This window comes from Vigna unguiculata, chromosome 3 (assembly GCF_037176805.1).
Source record: "Vigna unguiculata cultivar grain cowpea cultivar isolate G323 ecotype 2 chromosome 3, ASM3717680v1, whole genome shotgun sequence".
In the NCBI taxonomy this organism is placed as follows: domain Eukaryota; kingdom Viridiplantae; phylum Streptophyta; class Magnoliopsida; order Fabales; family Fabaceae; genus Vigna; species Vigna unguiculata.
Window position 1 is genome coordinate 66404234 of NC_140794.1, and position 20643 is coordinate 66424876.

The 20643-nt window shown below is 30.4% G+C and overlaps 2 protein-coding genes across 2 annotated transcripts; both read right to left on the reverse strand.

Moving 5' to 3' along the window:
• Window positions 1–4979: 4979 nt before the first annotated feature.
• Window positions 4980–5998, reverse strand: LOC114177221 (uncharacterized). Its single transcript, XM_028062488.2, has 2 exons — window positions 5671–5998; window positions 4980–5562 (listed from the first exon to the last, which is right to left on the reverse strand). The coding sequence occupies exons 1-2, from the start codon at window positions 5765–5767 to the stop codon at window positions 5435–5437; spliced, it is 225 nt and encodes a 74-aa protein (XP_027918289.2). The 5' UTR covers window positions 5768–5998; the 3' UTR covers window positions 4980–5434.
• A 12963-nt stretch (window positions 5999–18961) lies between these two features.
• On the reverse strand, window positions 18962–19677 carry LOC114179343 (uncharacterized). The gene has a single exon (XM_028065663.2). The coding sequence runs from the start codon at window positions 19481–19483 to the stop codon at window positions 19247–19249; it is 237 nt and encodes a 78-aa protein (XP_027921464.1). The 5' UTR covers window positions 19484–19677; the 3' UTR covers window positions 18962–19246.
• Between the last annotated feature and the right edge of the window lie 966 nt (window positions 19678–20643).

Below are 20643 nucleotides of genomic sequence, written 5' to 3' on the forward strand. Positions count from 1 at the left end.
AGAGCCTTCTTTAATTTGCAAATCTTCATTCCAATTGAATCTGTCATACCTGGTGGAGAATCCATATAAATTTCTTCTGAAATTTCTCCATGTAGGAAAGTATTTTTCACATCAAATTGTAGAAGAGACCATTCTTGGTTTGTTGCTAGTGATAGAAGTATTCTCACACTATTGAGCTTGGCTACTGTTGCAAACGTTTCTTGGTAATCTACACCATAAGATTGAGTGTGACCTTTAGCCACAAGTCGTGCTTTATACCTCTCAATAGTTCCATCAGCTCTATGCTTAATTGTAAATACCCATTTGCAGTCCACAGTCTTCTCCCCTCTTGGTAAGGACACAAGATCCCAAGTGTTATTTTTTTCTAAAGCTGCCATCTCATCAACCATTGCTTTGGTCCATCTAGGATCTTCCAAAGCTTCCTGTATATTATTAGGAATGGAAATTGAAGATAATTGAGATACAAATGATGCATATGACTAGGATAACCTCTTAGATGACACATATTTACTAATGGAATATTTAAATTTGGCTTGGAGGTCTGGTTCATATTTAGCTGGAGGTTGACCACGGTTAGAACGGGGTGGAAGATTATACTGGACAATAATAGACTCAATGTTTGGTGTGTTGGTGGTCTCATGTAGACAAGGATCAATTTCATGACCGTTTTTGTCTAAATTAGTATTATCAAGGGTAGGATCAAGAGAAAAAATTTCATGATTAATTTCAACTACAAGAGTCAAGCCGAACCTGTGGAGAAGATTGAGCCAATTGGTTAGGATCAAAAGACACTGTCTTATCCAAAGGAGAAGTTTCCATATTTAAGATTGGTTCACTTCCTGCAGAATGATCCTCACACGATAATTTATCTTTACAGTATAATTTTATATTTGGGATATCAAACATACTAACATCATGATTATGCACTTCACTTTCATTGCCACCATGGAGTGTAGAATCAACATAAAAAAAACTATGCTCATTAAATGTCACATTCATAAAGATATAAAATTTATTTGATGGTGGATGGTAAGCACAATAGCCTTTTTGAGTTGATCCATACCCAACAAAAACACATTTTAAAGCTCGTTCTTCAAGTTTTGTACGTTAATGTGGGTGTAAGTGAACATATATAATACATCCAAAAATATGAGGTGGTAAAGAGACTATGGAAGGAAGGATACAATGATCAGACAACACATCTAAAGGCCTTCGAAAGTTAAGCACACTAGAAGGTGTTCGATTAATCAAATAAACTGCAGATCTCACTGCCTCACCCCATAAATGAGATGGGACATTACCATCTATCAAAAGTGATATTGTCACCTCTAATATATGTCTATTTTTTCTCTCAGCCACCCCATTTTGTTGTGGTGAATAAGGACATGTAGTTTGATCTAAGATGCTTTTGGAGTTCATGAACTCGATTAACTCAGTCTTAAAATATTCCCCTCCATTGTCTGATTGAATGACCTTAATGTGTGTATTAATTGAGTAACTATCATATGATGAAAGGAACGAAACACATTACACACATCACTTTTATGTTTAAGCAAATACACCCAAGTTACCCGAGTACAATCATCAACAAAATTGATAAACCATTTTTTCCCATTATGTGTAGATTGTGGGGCAGGACCCCAAACATCTGTGTGGATTAATGAAAAAGGAAAATCTGTTTTTTTATTGCTTAAAGGAAACACATCATGATGACTTTTTGCCACTACACAAGTTTCACAAATAAAATCAGAAATATTGCATTTATGAAATAGTGATGGAAATAATTTTTTTAGATAACCAAAAGAGGGATGTCCCAATCTTCTATGCCATAACCAAATTTTCTTTTTGTTTTTATCGTGTATGTGTTCATTCGCAAGACAAGCCAACATTCCTTTATGGGTTTGTTGTGAGACATTTTCAAGATAATACAGTCCTTCTCTCTCTACCACTGTCAATCTTCTCCTTGGAATGGATGTTCTGGAAAAATAATGGGTTGGATAAAATAAGGCAACACAGGAATGTGATTTGGTTAACTTGCTGACAGAGAGAAGATTACAATTCAATGTAGGAACAAATAAAACATCAAAGATTGATAAGGAGGGAGAGATGGATATAGTACCTACACCTTCAACTTCAATAGGAGATGAGATCCCATTGGCATTAATAATAGCAATTTTAGAACAATTAGGAGAAAAATTAATAAATTTATGTGGATCACAAGTCATATGATCGGTAGCACCTGAATCCATTATCCAATCACCACCCCTAGTAACAATAGAAAGATTAAGAGCATAGTTAGATATACCTCACAAATCTGACAACAGTAGAACTATGATTCTTAGGAATAGTTTCTTGCATATGGGTAGTAGCAGAAGTCCCAAAATCAAGTTTCTCCGACTGATTTTGATCGGAAGGAGCCATCAGAAATATTCAAATAAAGAAGCATCACTTCCTATATTGTAGAGGATGTAAGTGTTTGGCTTTGATACCATATAGAAAAGATTTAAAGAATAATTCTGATGTATTATTTCAAAGAATAGGATACCATATATATACATACAAAAGTGTTATAATTCCTCATCTATTAAAGGAATGAGTGCACAAATTTGCTCACAGAAATAATAATGTCTAAATTATAACTAATACAATATTTGACATATCTTAACAAAAAATACCTTAAGGTTGTGTTTGCTTTTGATGATGTATAATATTGGTGGATGGATGCGGGTGAGCATGTTGTTTGTTTCCAAGTATTTGAGGGTGACGATTTGAGGAAGGATACAAAATTGTTATCTTCACATATGAGCAGATTAAGGATGATTCACTGTTTATGCAAAATTGAAAGACCACATTGCCCTCACATATATGTATGGGTTGTTGGATGATGATTTATCTTCTGTACTGTACTCAGAACCTTTTAAAAATAACAATTTAATAAAATTTATTTCAACAATATATATTATATTTAAATTAATCAATAATTAAACTAATGAAAGATAAAATTGACTTGAAAATTTAAATTAATTGAAAAATAATTGTATATGATAAATAATATTAGTTGTATAAAAATTAATTAGCTAGTTTTATTTAAAATTAATTTTAATTAATTGTATTTTATTTTCTATTAAATTTAAATATAAGGGCAAAAATGGAAACTTATAATTTAATCTATTAAAACTTGGTTTAAATAATATTTTGGTCTTGTTTTTGTCCGATTTGTTCAATTTGGTCCTTTTTTTTTGCGCGTTCGATTTGGTCCCTGATTTGCTAAATTATATTCAATTTCGTCCTTTTCATTGATGTCGTCCAAATTGATAATGATAAAGTGTACAACTGACACTGTTGACATGACGTGGCACTATTCACATTATGACTGATTATGTTTTGTTCAAATAAGTCCATATTTAATTAAATTTGTTCAATTTAGTCCATATATTAGTTAAATTTAGTTTCATCTTCCATTTAATGACCTTCACCACCACCACCACCACACTAAAACCACTGCCAGCAACAATGGTGGTGGTGGTGAAGGGTCATTAAATGGAAGATGAACCTAAATTAAATAAATTTAACTAAAATAGGGACTAAATTGAACAAATTTAACTAAAATAGGGAGTAAATTGAATAAATTTAACTAAAATAAGGACTAAATTGAACAAATTTAACTAAAATAAAAATTTCTTTAAACAAAACACAACTAGTCATAATGTGAACAGTGCCACGTCATGTCAATAGTGTCAGAGTGTTGCTGTTATCAATTTAAACGGCATCAACGAAAAGAACGAAATTGAACATAATTTAGCAAATCAGGAAGCAAATCGAACGCGTAAAAAAAAGGACTAAATTGAACAAACTAGACCAAAAGAGAGACCAAAATAGTATTTAAACCTTAAAACTTTTATTTTTATCAATAACATCAATCAAATTATTTCTAGACTTTCACAAACTTTATTTCTAATTCTCTTCGCTCTCACCTCCAAATCTTTTAAAACAAACAACACAAATTTCACCTTTAAATCTCCTTAAATTTATCCACTTAGTCTCTTTCAAATCCATCTTCAAAAACAAACACACCCATAGATAAGGCAAATTTATATTTTGAAAAGCTTGCTCTAATTATTGATGATAAAGTGGTTTAATGAGCAAGTATATATTTTGACAGAAAATATAGTAAACAAATGAGACAATTATTAAATAACGATTAAATTTAATATGTTTTATTAATGAGCTAGATTAATGTTTTATACAAAACTTTATAATAAGATTTAGAGGTAGTCTTTTTGAAATTAAATAAGATTAAATTATAATATATATATATATATATATATATATATATATATATATATATATATATATATATATATATATATATATATATATATATAAAGTTTACCTCATAAATTTTTTTTATGAGATTGAATTAAGTTTTCATATAATTTAATAAATTTTATTCTTAAGTATAAAGTAATGTTGAATTAGTTAAGATGATTGCTTTATCTAATTCTTCGTTCATCTTTTGAACTCAACTTTTGTGAAGGGAATGCAGAGATTACACATTCTACTCAACTAGTTAGAGGAAATGCTAGCAAATTGGCATTGCATAAAGATGATTTGATGGACGAAGAGTTGGAAGAAAGAAAACTACCCAAAAGAATATAAAGAATATTTAGAGAGAAACCTCATAAAGATGGTGATTGAAATATTAGTTAATTGGTGAAAAAAAGTTTTGTTGATGACTGGTGTCATGGTCTAATACGAAACATTATAGTGCATAAATTTAGATGTAGATGTAAAGAAAGAGACAAATGCATCGATTGTGGTCTTAGCTAAATAGGGAATGTCTTTAAATATTGTCACGGGAATTAACATGGTTGAGGTTGTCCCAAACCTACGTAGCCGCTGCTTCCGCTGCTGTGTTTAGTAGATAACTAATCTTTTGTTGCTCACACTCCATAAAATAAAATAGTAAAATAGAAAAATAGAATAAAATTTTATGTTATCCTCATTGTTCTTATCATCAATAATTGATGGCCAACAACAAAGGAACCATGACAGTCGAACACGCTGTCCCATGTTCAGTGTCCTCTATAAGATATTTTTCTGTCTCGAAATCTGAACATTGACTATTGACTAAACGAGAGAGAGTTAAAAAAAAATCTAATCTACATTTCATCATAACAATCTCGCCATGATTTTCTCATCAATCATGGGGATTCCCTACAACAACACATCACATTTTGACCTCACAAATTACAACACCTCTACACTACACTACACTAAACTAAACTAAACTAAACTGCATTTTTTTTTTCATTTTCTGGGATGAGGATTACATTGATGATGAGGATGACCTTAAACATTAGCATACAAAAACATTAGCTAATTGCTGCAGTGCCATTTTCGATTGATTGGTAGAAGAAGAAGAAGGATAGGGTCAGGTTGAAGAGGGTATATTGCAGTTGGTGGATTTGGACTTGTCGAGAATCGACCACATAACTTGAACATCTTCATACCCACATGCCATCACTTCCCCGTGCAGATCCATCACTCGCCTCTCTTGCTCTGCAAATTCACACCACTAAAACTCATCACAATCACAATCATAACATAACATAACATACAAAAGTAAGCAAATACTAGAGATTTAGTTGAAGATAAGGTTGTCGAGACCTGGTTGAGACTTCTTTTGATCCCTTGGTGGGTTGTTGTTGAAAAAGGTGCAAGCTTTTTTGAAGGGTGTCGTGATGGTTTTCTTCCAAGAGGCCATTTGGATGAAGAAATGGTGTTTTTGAGTGGAGGTTATATAAGAAGAAGATGAAGCAGAGAGAGTGAGAGAGAGAGAGAGAGAGAGAGAGAGAGAAAGCAAGATCCGTGAGATGAGGAGGGATGAAAAATGAGTCCTTTTTATTCATAGAAGGATGATGAGTTAGTTCCCTTATCTCATTGATTAAGCGAAAGAAGGGTCGGCTACTGCAGCAAAGCACATGCTCCACGCTCCCTCACAAAGACACACTCCTTCACTTACACGTGATCACTTTTCCACTTCATTCTACTATTATTTATTGCTAACTGGACCCCCTCTCTCTCTCTCTGTCAAATAAGTTAACCTATCCCCTTTTTTTCCAACTTCACCACCCTCCTCTAATCTTCTCACTCATCATTATTATTAACCTTTCTATTTTCAAACTTCAAACCTTCCTGCCTTCTATTTTTAATTATTTTATTTCAAATTTTAAATATATACAAAAAAAACTAATTATAGATATGTAATGTGGAAAACTCAATTGTTTGCTTGTCTCTTATGACACTTTATCTTATACTATTTAATGAGTTTGTTTCCCTTTATTATATTATTTTAAGATTTTGTTTTAATATAGAGTTATGTAAGATTTATATTAACTTATACAATAATATTAAAATTTAAAATCCAAGACTTTTTCATATTACAGCGTTACTATAACATAATAGAATATCTTTGAAAAAGCAAATATTAAATTTAAGAACCTAAAAATTACATGTTAGATTCACACAGTCTGATAGTCGATTTGACTCCTCAAGCAACAGTGCAATACTAAGTTGGCAATTCTTATCTCTTTCTCGTATTACTTTATAATATGTGAAAATTCATAACATCTCTTTAGTAGATCTTAATAGTCATTGGTAAATCACATTTCTTCCTTCATGTCGGTGTCAATGAATAATTTTGTATTTGTTTATGACGCTAGTTTTTTTTCTTTATCATAACATATCATTCATTATATTTTACATTTTCATTGTGTTTTTTTTTTACTGTGTGTTACTGGTGGAGGGACCTGAAATGCAGGTCTGTAATTTCTGAGGCTTATGTAATGAGAAAAAGCCATTGGACAATGGCTCAGTTCCCCACTTCGTGGCATGTGATGATAATGATATGATATGGGGAATGGGAACGTGGAAGATTGGACAACACAAACAAACCAACCAAAGGAAGGAACCCTAATCCCTGTGGGGTCTTCCTCCACCATGCCCTTCATTTTCAGCCCTATCTAGTACCCAATTTTCTCACTAATAATACTTTTTTTACTTTGTATTAAACATTGTTCATTCACTTTATGACATCTAATAATATTCGTCAACAAAAAAATCTAGCTGTCGACCTTTGCTTTTTTTCTTCATTTACCCTAAACGAATTTTAAATTGTATTAACATAAACCCACTTTGACACCACCGAAAAAAGTAGTCTTGGTATTCATACTGAATGTGAACACTGAGTGACGGTGCCGTTGATTCTAATCATGAGTTGACAAAGACATAGCCAATTAAGTAATTAATGACTAATCATACATTTTTAGCTTCCCAATGCACCTTAATTTGGTTTCAGAATCTTCCGTCCCCCAATACCTTCCTTATAAAGTGTGTTTGGTCTTTGTTTACAGCAACATAAATCTGCAAATCAAACAAAGTTGCATCGAAATTACTGAAAGATATTGAAAGTCAACATATATTGCCTTACCTTAGGGTGTCTGAAAACCCTTAAACAATGATATGCTATGATAGTGTGATATCCACATTCACATACCAATTATTATTATTATTTTTTTTTTACGATCTAAGGTTTCTCTGACGTATTCTGAGATTTATTTGAATTTTTAAGGACAGTGTATAATGCAGAGGGACGATGAATGTTGTAACGGTATTGTGCTGCATGTCCTTTGATCTCATTACAAATAGCTATTTACTTTGATTTTCAGTTTAGCTATTAGACTCTGTTTATTCCTTGTCACATGCAATGTACCAATGAAGGACATGTGAACAGTACAAATTATTGTTGGGACGATTATTGTTGTATAAATGATGACAACAAAACCTTATTGTCTTGAGGACAGAAAATAATAGCGTGTATGATTGAGGATGAATTGAGATGATTGGCACGTTTTTTTTATGGTTATGTTTCACTACTTTTCTAATATTTTGTATCTGACTCATTTAATTTGACTGCAAGATAAATAAAGTCCGAGTAAAAGTTGTTTTTGGCAAATATATTTGAACCATTCGACGTTAAATTCAACACATCATTGTTTCCGTAACTCTGTAATTATTGGCACATGATTTTCACATGTAAAACATACACTAGGTAACCTCATTTAAGTATGTTTTATCTAGAGGTGTTAAAATAGGTTGGGTTGAAATATTTTACAGATTTTAATACGGGTTGAGTTTTGACCCGGCTCATCTAGAATCCAACTCACTCGGATTGAACCCGTGGTGCGCCGGGTTGGCTCACCAACCCGCAGATAAAAGGCTCACACAAGTATTTTTTATTTATTTTTATTAAGTTGGGCTTTACATGATTTAGGTCATGTTAAGTTGTTTTTTTTATCAACACATAAATAATTTGTATTTTTTTTTGTTTATATTTGAATTGTCTTAAAGTTTATTTAGATTTTAATTAGAATTACAATTTAGTTTTGATTGAAAAAAAAATAAAAAAAATTGTTTTTTAATTAAGTGAACCCGTGAGCTAACCCGTTTAACCCATCAACCCATAGTGAACCGGGCCGAGTTTGAATTTTTTTGGCTCGCTAAAAAGTGAGTCGGGTTGGATTGGCTTACTAAATCATCAACCTGTGGTGGGTCGAGCCGGGTCGGACCGGGTTACCCGTTTTAACAGCTCTAGTTTTATCTAATTACTAAGTTTAATTAGAATACTTTGAAGTATTTTATCTTCTGTTTTTACCGGAATCGGGGAGTATGAACTTTTGTACATGAGGTAAGATCTGAATGGATTGGAAATCTTGATGTATGCTCTTCATGGCTGGAACACAAGGAAAGATCTACTTGCAAAAGATTATTTGACGCTAAGTTAATAAAAAAGTTTGGACCTTTTAAAGTAAGAGAGAATGAGTATAAGAGAATGTGTGTATTCTTTGGAAATACTAACCAATATTAACCAATATTAATAGAATATTAACCAATATTAATAGAATAACAACTTACCTTAAAGAAATAATAATAATAATAATAATAATAATAATAATAATAATAATAATAATAATAATAATTTGGCACCTTACCCGATATACCAAATATTATGTAAATATTTTGTACAAATGAATATCAAGACGTAATTCGATATTTATCATAGTTATCGTTAATAGTTAATATGTGAATATTTGTCCCAATAGATGTATCTTAGCGTGTGTTTGATTCTACGTCAAATTGATATAGAATTGATTATCTAACACAAAATGAGCATGTGTTTAGTTTTCTAAAATCAATTAAAGGATAAAAAATTTACGTTAAATGAGAAATAACTAATTCTTGTTTCTGCGTTGGAGAATTGATTTAGTTGGAATCAATTCTCCAACACTGAACTAAACACACCCTTAGAATAATGTGTAGTGTTTCTGGTCATGAGGCTAATTGGGCCTTATTGTTTATGTAACTCTGTAATTATTGACACATGATTTTCACATGTAAAACATACACTATGTAACCTTTGAAGTGTTTTATCTTGTATATTTATCGAAATTGGGAGTATGAACCTTTGTACAGGTGGCAAGATCTAAATGGATCAGAGAGTTTTGATGTATGTTCTTTAGGATTGGAACACAAGGGAAGATCCACCTGCAAAAGATTATTTGACGGTAAGTTAATAAGAAAGTTTGGACCTTTTAGAGTAAGAGATAATGAATATGAGAGAATTTGTGTATTCCTTGGGAATACTAGATGTATTTATAGGACCTTTTGGGTCTTGGATCCATGTGATAAGACAGGTAATGTAATATTAACTAAATATTATGTAAATATTTGGTACAAAAGAATATCAAGACGTAATCAAACTACCAATATTTGTCATAATTAACGTTAATAATTAATATGTGAATAGATGTATCTTAGAATATTGTGTAGTGTTTGTGGTGATGAGGCTAATTGAGCCTTATTGGGTCACATTACTTAGCACCATCTATTGGGTTGAGTAGATTCATCTTTTATTTTATTTTATTTTATGAGAATTACTCTCGAACTTATATTCATAATAAAAGTAAGGGTCAAATGTGTACTTAAATAATTTTCAAGTCCTTTAATTCGTCTTGCTCTTCGTTTGGTGTTTTTATTCATCAACCGATTCAGATGTATTTCTTAAAAGTGTTTCGATGCTAAAGTCAATGTATGATTGAACAATTAACTCATTCAATTATTCAACTAAATTAGTTTATATGAATCAAATCTTAACATCATCCCATATAATTTATATTCAATTATCAAATTAAGATTTATTTTGTTTCCAATTTGAATTCTAAAATCAATAATATAGCTGAAAACAAACTTAGTGTAAACAATAATCATTGCAAAACATGACTAGTTTGTTTGATAATTCCATGAATTGATACTTAGATTTAATTTTCTATTGTTGAAGAACAACAATGTGGCAAATTAGAGAAGAATATGAAAATACAAAAACCAAAATAAATAAAAAAAGAGAGAGAAATGATGAAAATCAAAAGTTTTGAGAATTTAACAGATATTTTATGTGTTCCTGTCTTAAGTACATTTGGGCCTTCTACAGACATCGAAAGATGAAGCAAATGTGGGCCTAATTAATAATGAGATTTAATCATGTTCATAAGCTCAATTACAAAGGTTCAAGTTGATAGTAACCAAAGCTAATCCATATGATTCTTTTAAAAAATATTTCAACAAATCTGTCTCAATTTCTAAAATTTGTAAAAAATAGCATAAAACTTCAAATTTAGTAAAGCATATATCCATTTTAAAGTCATAAAAATGTAGATTCCAATACAACTAGAATCAACAAAAATAATTAGTAAATGATGTGATTTGGCATAAATAAACGGTGGAGTGCATTTTTGATTAATTATCGTAAGGCTTAAATATGTGTTTAGTCTTTAATTTTCAGTGAATTTTGGAATTAGTTTATCTCAAAATTTTTGACCAATTTAGTCATTCATCTTTCGAAATACGTGAATTTAGTCATTTTAATCAAATTTTGTTAAGTTTATTTGATGTTTGTATGCATTTCAAGATTGTATTTGAGTTATTTATATTATTTGAAATATTTTTGCTTTATTGTTAAGTCAAATACTATTATGAAACGCGTTTGAAATGTCAAATAAACTTAACAAAATTTTATTAAAATGACTAAATCTACATATTTCGAAAGATGAAGGACTAAATTTGTTAAAAGTTTCAAAATTGATTAATTTCAAAATTGATTAAAAGTTAAATGAGAAAAAACATATTTAATCTTTATTGTAATGATAGGAAAAAAAGTGGGAATCTAAAGGGAGGGTTGGGAAAGTGTATGATATGCATTTGGAGTGAGAAGTAAATGAAGAATGTAGCAATCAGAGACATTAATTAAGCAATAATATGTGTGTCTATATATGCATCCATCTCATTCCATTATTATTGCATGCTCCATCTTTGTGATATGTTATGGGTCACAAGCCACCATGGTGTCTATATTGTCCCTTAAAGTAGAGGGTTGTATACCCACATCCACGTTTTTTTTTTTCTTCTATCATCCAAGAACCTCCTCTTGGCTACATACGTATTTCACCGATCACTGTTAACGTCGTCATTTTCTTTAACAACTTTGTTTTTATAGAAAAAAATATGTTTAAAATAAAATAGGGTTTAATTTAACTTATAGTATATAATGTTGCCTTCTTAAGAAAATAATATAGTTGTGCCAATGCTATTTTAAATATAATAAACATTTGTTAAAATTTTAAATAAAATAGGATTTAATTTGAATTAAAATATAATAATAATAATAATAACTTAATTTAAATTAAAATAATTATTGAAATTTAAAATTGAATTAAAACACTTATTCGTAATAGAGATAATTTAAATTTAAAAAAGAATAATTGAATAAATTTTTAATCTTTGTAAAATAATTGAATTTTTATTTATGTTTTTTCTAAAAGAAACAATAGAAAAATATTAATTTTTATATTCAGTATGACGTGATAGTCGTTGACTGCTTATATGTAAAAAAGAAAGGTCACATGACAATTTTAATTAGTGCTGACTAGTATGTCTAATATGATAGGATGAAAACCTTTTTAAAAAAATAAAAATTATAAAAATGTGTTTTTATTAAGTGGTGACTTCTAGAAAGATGAAAATAAAAGAAAAATGCTTTTAAAGAAAAATAAAAACAAAATTCACAAATTTTGTAAGTTATTAAAAAAAACAGCAAATTCAAATTTTATGGAATAAAAGAATTAATAACAAAAATGATTGCAGAAATATAGAAACATGTTTAAATGTTTTAAAATATAAATAATTAAAGTGATTCATAAATTATTTGAACTTGAATTGATAAATGTTACATCAAAATCATTTACTTAGTTAAATCGACAAATTCGATCTTACATATGCTCCCTAGTTTCATTTATCATATCAACCTTTTCAAAAGAAAAATATTTATTATCATTATTACGTCTTATTTACAGGTTTATTAGATAATATTGATTATATATATATAATTAATGATTTTTGGGCCATCGGTCATTCGTATCCAACCTACAACCACGTTGTTGTAAAACTTAGACAACCAAGGATATTGGATCAGTGAGTTAATTTAATCATATCGATTAATATAAAAGTTCTATTTAGATATAGTTGTTAGTTTAGTGTATGCGTTAATTCTATAACCTACTTCTAAAATAATGGATGAGTTGAAAAAGTCCTTATAAAAATGAGTTAGAATAACGATTAAAGTATGTTTAAGTCGGTACAGAATTTAATTAAACTCTAAATATTTTTAATAGTTGCCAAACTTTTGAAATATTTTAAATCGTAAATTGTTTCATTAATATTTTACATTAACGATAAATTGGCCCATAATTAGTTTTTATTATTTATAACTTAATTACAAAGTTGAGATTCAATTCAACTTGTCTGAATCTAACTTAATTTAGTTTGACTTGAATTTAATTTGACGCAATCCAATATTGTATTAGATTAATTTTAATAAATTTTTATTGACTTGAACTAAAGCTAACTTTCCTCAAATTCAAATTGGTTTGATCTCAACTAACTTGTTCTGATTTTAGTCCAAACAAATTTAATCACTATTTGTCCAAACAAAATATACTTGATGTTAGCTCGATTTGATTTATCCTAATTTGGATTGAGGTCGATCGACCAACCTAATTAATGTGGGTTCCATTTAAATTAATTTGGGATCAACTAGATCCAATCCATTTCAACTTTTCCTAAATTAATCCAAATTGATTTGAGCCTAGCTCAATCCATCCAATATAGGTCTAATTAAACTAAGGTTGACTTAAGCTTGTCCCGACAATCTTACATTACTTAGGTTCAACCAGGCCAATTTGGTTTGACCAAATTTGACCTTGTTTCTATTTTTATTTTCAAATAAACTTTTTTTACCTAAATAAGTGGCCTATGGATTTGTCTTGACTCATGAAGTTGCTGTGGACGTTACATGATTTTTTTTAGCTTTATGTCTTTTCTTTTACCTTGGTCCATATGAGTTAGGACAAAGTTAGGACAAAATCTCCCGTGACTTGGACTAAGTTTTGAGCTCTTTCTCTCTTTCATGGGTGTTATCTTGTTTTTTTGTTTTTTTGTTTTATTTTTCGGCTAATTATAAGCGAAAGAAAACTTGGATCAATATAATATGAATGTGACATGTGTGACCTGGATCACATTAATCTGCGGTTTAATTACGGATTCAAAAGTTGGGCCCGAATGAAACTGAGTTATCGATGTAATTTAGATTGTCATTAACAAGGTCCAACGATCTTATTGTTAATGACAATGTAATTAAATGACAGTAAAAGAAATCATATTATTCTTGACCCAAATTATTAACAAATCTTTGCCGAATTGAGGTGACATTCTCACATAACAAGGCAAATGGTGAGAGTAATATTCATTATTAAAAGCTTTCATTTTTCTAAGATTTTTTTAAAAATATTTTGTGAAATTTAAAATCCAACAGAAAAAGTCTACAAAATATGAAAACTTAAATTATAGTCGTCAATATTTTATTTATGATTTTAATTAGAGTGCAAAAGATGAGCTTCAAAGTCTGTTTAGTCCATTTCCGTGAGATGCAGGTTTCAGAAGAAGAATTTGTGTGGAGAAATTTATGAGCTTGTGGTGAGCACGAGAATGGAAAGAAAAGGAGATTCCAGGGAAAACTTAGAGAGCACCGTTTCAATTGAGGCTCCACATGGAAGAGCCATGCGTTCCCAAAGCTCATGAAGAACCCTAGCTACCAAAAGAAAATAGTTCGCATCAATTTAGATGCCCCTAATTTCTAGCTACTTAGGTGGGAAAATGCTCATTTTATTTCTTCTAGCTTCTAGTGTGGCTTGCTGGCATCAATTTTTTCAACTTCATTACTGTAAAACTAAAACATTTCTGCATTTTACACCTAAAATTGCCACGTCGGATATCGACTGTCTTCTTCCTTCACGATAACTATTCTTCCTACTTTTCTTCTTTCTTTTTCAGTTCCAACTTTTTGTTTTGTTTAGGGTCGAAGTTATTTTTCTTCTTATTATTCTGTTTACACACGTCACATTTGTGTTCTTTGTAATCACAATTTTGTTGTAATTATCCCTTTGAAACAGTTCAGAAAGCTTTGTTGTGGTGTCAGATATTAAAATGTGTGATATATAAGAAGACAGTGAGGAAGTGGCATGGGACACAGAGCCAAACTTTTGAGTTTGAGTGTTGGAAGTAACCTAAGTGGTTGTAGAGTAACTAGCAAACAAATCAAAGATACTCTCTGCCTATATTTTGCATTACAGAACATAAACAAATTAATGAATGCATGTGTCACCCCAATGTTGTTGTTGTCAATCTCGCAAAGATAACTTCAAATCGGATTCCACCAGTTCATATAAAGGGGGCACGACTTTTGTAGTTTCAGACCAACAGAAGAAGCTAAGTTAGAATATCTAGGCCCTCTGATTAAGAGAATTAGTACCTCTCTAAAGTTTCCACCAAAAGTTGCAAAATTTCATGCCACATGGGGAAAAGGTGAAACCCCAGTTCTGAGTTGATAGTTATCTGCATCAAGCATATTACCCAATGAATACTGATGAATTTAGTTCCCACAATAATACAAAATTAAAAACGCCGATTACTTGAGTTTTTAGCTGTAAAGATTTAAAAGACAAGATCTTTTAGTAAAATTTGAAGGATAAAGGCATTTGATAATGGTGGGTGGGTGTTAAGATTAAGAAGTGAAGATGTAGATAATTGAGCAATATTCCCGACACTGAAAGTAGGTTATGTACTTAGAAGTCGAAACCCTGGACCTTACGATTCAAAGTAAAAGACATTGGTTGATGAAGAAGATGCTGGAATGATATTCCTAAGTACACTGGTAATCTGGTATCTTGTCATTCGGAGATGTTCATTTTTTGACGATTCCGTTTAACCTTTACCGATAGTTTTCCCAAGTAGTGAATCCCAGAAAAAGCACGAGAGTACAACTTCTTTTATGTTAACCCTCTGCACTCACTGCACCACATTTAGTTTCTCCATCAGTAAGATTTCTGATTCTCCTTCCCAAGATCCGAATGGTGCCAATTCTTTTCAACGAACATTTCTAATCAAGATCCAAAACATTAATTCCTTTTCTGGTTTATATAATTACATTTTTTTAGCTTCTTTACTTAAAAACATCATTTTTTTAGTCTTTACACATATATTATTACTTTTGGGCGTATAACTATAAATACAAATATGTAAATATTTAAATTAAGAAAAAAAAAAGTTTTCAAGCTATAAAGAATTGAAAGGGAATGTATGTTAGCTCACCCTTTAATTAGGTATTCGGAGCTATACACGAATTACATAAGTACATGAATATTCCTCTTAGACTCCATCATATTCCATTTCAAAATGTGACCTTCTAACCACTTTAAAATTGAAATGATTTTTCGTTACAAGGTTAAATAAATTTCATTATTTTTATATGAAAAAAGGAGAATGTAATGATAAATTCTAGAATGATGATTAAAAAAAAGGGGGTAAATAGTGAATTTTTAGACTAATTTAATATCCTAAAATTAACCATAATTTGGACCTTATCTTTATATAAACAAAAATTACATATTTGTTATATAGGATTTTCAACAAAAACCTCCGACTAAACAATCATCAAGAAGAAATTTTACAGAAAAGTCAATGTGCGTAATGATTCGAAGAAAAGAGACTAGCCGACACAATTGGCACTTGCTAAATGTATCTTCCAAATTGTTAAGCATATTTTTATTTTCTATTATTCAATTGATAAATACTATATTTCTTAATTATATAGACATATGAAAGGGAGCTCATCCTGTTCACACGGGTTGACTCACCATGAGTCAGATTAAAGATGGTGAATCCAACCCAACTCATTTTATGGTGAGCCAAAAATTTTACTACTTGCCTCAATCCACCATAGGTTGATGAGTTAAGTAGGTAAGCTACATAAAAAAAATTATTTATTTATTTATTTTTAAATATTTAAATATTTAAATCATTTTTTAAATAATCCATGAGATGACAATCACATTAAAATCAAGAATCAATGTTTTCATCATGCTCACCACCAAATATGATAAATTGTTTCCAAGAAATTGTCCATATAGTCCAAGAAAACATGATAAATATTACACATTTTCTGTCATGCTATTCAACAAAATATAAATGAAAAAATTAGATATATTTGTCATACTAATTTAGAAAAATTTGTTTATAAGACGGTTGTTTGAGTAATTTACTATAAAAATTATATTTAAAGATTAAAGTATCAACATATATAACTTGACAATCAAATTAATTAAACATTTAAACTATTAGTTGGTGGGTTAGGTGAGTCGGGTTGAGTTCAACTCACTTTTGAAAAAATTGAATTTCTCTCTATCAAATTCGGCTCGAACCCATGCTGAGTCAGATTGGCTCATGAGTTAAAACTCATTCTGACATCTCTATAATTACAAAAAAAAAAAAAAATTGTTCTTATACTATAATTAACGTGATGATTTTGACATTGTAATTATAAGACTTTATTATAAGGTATATTTAACCACTATACTTATCAAACTAATAAAACTATACCATTACATATCATATAGAATTAATTAATGGTAAAATGTTTATATAAAATAATAGGTTAAAACTAAAAAAGGTAATTAAAGTAATGGATTTTCCAAATAAAAAATACAAGATTTTAACATTAGATTAATATTAAAGTTTAAATATCTCAAATATATTTTATTAAAAGCGTAAAATTAATTTTTTACAAACTTAAAATTCATTTCTTCATAATTTATTCTGAGTATTTTAGTAAATAATCCTATTAAACATTTATAATTCTATTACTCACTAATTATTTTTTCAACTTTCAACTAATTTTTATTTAAAACCATCTTCTTAATTAACTACACTTTCAAGCACAACATATTTATATTAAAAGAATAATAATAAATAGTTATAAAAATTGTAACTCTGCAAGAAAATGTTTCATTAGTAACTAAATCAAAAGTTGTTAAGCATCGTGACTAATTTATATACCAATTTACAAAATAAAAAATTATTAATTATTAAAATAGTCACTATTATGAATAAAAAATTATAATTGGTCACTAATTAATTAGAGACTAATTTAGAAACTAATTTTTTTTATAGAAAAAACAAAGATAACGAATGTTTTGTGACCAATTTCATTTTGTACCTAAAACCTTGATAACTAAATTTTAAAAACTAATTTAGAGACTAATTATAATTTTTTATTCATAATAACTATTTTATTAATCAATAATTTTTTATTTTGTAAATTAATAAATTAATCACTATAATAACTAACAATTTTGGTCAATAAAATTAGTTACTGCAAGTTAGAATAAGAAACTATGTTTTGAATGTGACAAAAAATACTACATACCATTTTAAAGAAACTAATTTACCAAGAGAATTTTTAGTTAACCAAATAATTTAAACCTAACTGAAAATAGTGGCAAGCACACGTTTACATTCATCATCATCACTCTCCTACTCTGGATATCTACTAACTTAATTTTCAGAATCATTCTAGATGATACCCCATCGTTACATGCTCCTGAATACTCCATAACTAGTCATCGCACAGCATGTGCTCACCACATTCTTCAAGCTAATCCTGCTACATCACACCTAATTTTGGATAAACGAGAACATAATGACGGTTGTGCCAAAAGTTGAACCACTGATTCAAAGGAAGAGAATCTAGCTCTTCATCATATATCTAGTTCAGAGGTTCAATCATGTCACAACATTTAGTTACAATTACAAAACTAGACCTGCAGATTGATCTGAGTGATAATCAAAATTATCAGTGATTTAGTGTTATTATAAAAAGTAATTAGTAGCATTTGATTATTAATTGGTAGCATAGAGGGGATTCTCTCTAGCCGAATTTCGTCTAACCCTAAGTGGTTGAACTTGTCATAGCATAAGCAATTTGAAACGAAAGAGAATGAAATGCATGGTCCAGAATTTTGATGGAGTGTGGCGTTGAATATTTTCTTGGCAAATTTGCTCCACACACTCTCGTTAAGACAAATTAGGTCAGCAATGTTACAGAAGTTATTGTGGATATACATTTTGCTATAACCAAACTAGCACGACACATGTGCCGACATGAACTTTTGTTTCAAATTTATCATGCGTATATTCATATTTGGTTCGCAATTCTGGACTACCTCGACTAAGAACATGTCTTTCCGCTTACAAATTAGAAGTACTAATAACAACTGATTCAGGGCTTGGATATTAGGTGCTTAATATTTCTTTTATGATTTGAATGGCGAAAGCAGGAATAATGCAGTCACAGATAAGACCTTGATGTATTTTCTCAGTACTAGAATAACATGCAAATTGAAATCATGTATATTAAATTAGAGAAACTTAATCGCAGGTAGCATGATAAAGAAAGTTGTAGCCAGAAACATTACTTTTTATTTTTAATAACAACGAATGGAGAGAAGGGAAAACAAAAGTATAATGAGTTTTTACATTATTAGTGACCACACACATTATTTTAGCTGCTATCTATAGTAAGTTTGGATCCACACCTCGAGTGAGAACCAGCAGAAGGAAATGAAAGTGCGTGAGAATTACATGAGAGAGGTAGGAACCAAGTGTAACTGGTGTGAGTTATTAAAGGAAGAACTAGTTTGATGAATGAAGAGCAGCAAAGAAAGGGTTTGTTATTTGAGTTTCAAGACGCAATTTGGTGCTCAGAGTCACTGACTCGTGAGGCATAGAATCTAGCAATGAAAGCAGATGCTTTCCTGTCAATACCAGGCTCAGCAACCCAACGCCCTCTATCCTCATCACTTGCAAAGTGCCTTCTGCTGTTATCATCGTAGCTATAGTAGTAATCATCCTTGCTGTTTGAGAAACATGCCTTGAACATACCACAAAAGGAGAACGATGATGATTTCTTAGCCCCCATGTATGTTGTGTCCCTTCTCTCTTCTTTCCTTCTTCTCTTTCTTCTTCTTTCTGCTTCTGATTTGCAAGAGTAACTCACTTAACACTCACAAAACACACAAACACACACACAGAGTATGATTTTGAAGTTGAAGCACTTAGCAATGTTTGATGAAGCTCTTGATGTGTGTGGTGGTTGGTGTTTTGGCATGGAATAGCAATGGCCGTATTTATAGGGTACAGGAAAGTCACATGCAAGCACAACAGCTGCACATACAAGTTTTACTGCCAAAAGGGACGGTCAGGATTCCCTGAAATGACTAATAAGAATGGATATCATGGTTGTAAATATTGAAAAAAAAAGCATAAGCGTTCTTGTCCTCTCCCTTGCTGATATACACAGTGCTAACTTTGCTTTTCTTGCTATATCTTATAACTTTGTTTCCCCACACAAAAGATGCCTTCTTCCTTTTTTCTTATATAAATAATGCCTACGGAATTAGATTATTGCGTCCACTCCTAACTCGGTTGAATGTACATACCTCACTTTAATTACCTCTCTCATCACTTCACACGTCCTAATGATTTCCCCTTTTCTGCTTAATTCTTCATTTTTCTCGGTACAGCAAGTCTGAAAAATTCAATGGAATTTTCCACCAATTTACTGTATAGTTTGAATTCAACATGTATCAGTTAGACCTAATTATACCCACCTGACTGTATGTAAGTAACTCAAGTTTTATTCGATTCTTTTACTTTGTTGTGAAAAAAGAACATTTTACAGAAGGAGTCTTTCTTTCAATGTAATTTTGTTTGGCTCATAAAAATCAAGGAAAATGATGACAGCAACCATTTTTAACCCCCGGAGAGAAAAAGAAGATAAGTGTATTTGATAAGTGATAGGTACGATGAAAAATAGCGAAAAAAATGGTGCATGTTACTTGTATTTCCATGTTATATATTCTCATTCGGTAACAAAACAATCTTAAATGATTTGTTTGGAATAAAAGTGAAGGTGTTGAGAATAAATTATTGGTTTGATTGCAGTCAAAAGAGAGGAGAGTGCAGGCCTCCATCAACTCTACCATTATTCTGTTCACACAAGTATGATTTTCCAAATTGTTTGAAGTTAATTAGCTAGGAATGCAACTATGGGTAAGAAGTATTAAGAAATGGTTATAA

Excerpts from the sequence above, each read along its gene's own strand:
- LOC114177221 (XM_028062488.2), bottom strand. The coding sequence starts at position 5,767 with ATGGCCTCTTGGAAGAAAACCATCACGACACCCTTCAAAAAAGCTTGC. Across the intron at positions 5,563-5,670 it reads TCAAAAGAAGTCTCAACCAG|AGCAAGAGAGGCGAGTGATG; the intron begins GTCTCGACAACC and ends GTGAATTTGCAG.
- LOC114179343 (XM_028065663.2), bottom strand. The coding sequence starts at position 19,483 with ATGGGGGCTAAGAAATCATCATCGTTCTCCTTTTGTGGTATGTTCAAG.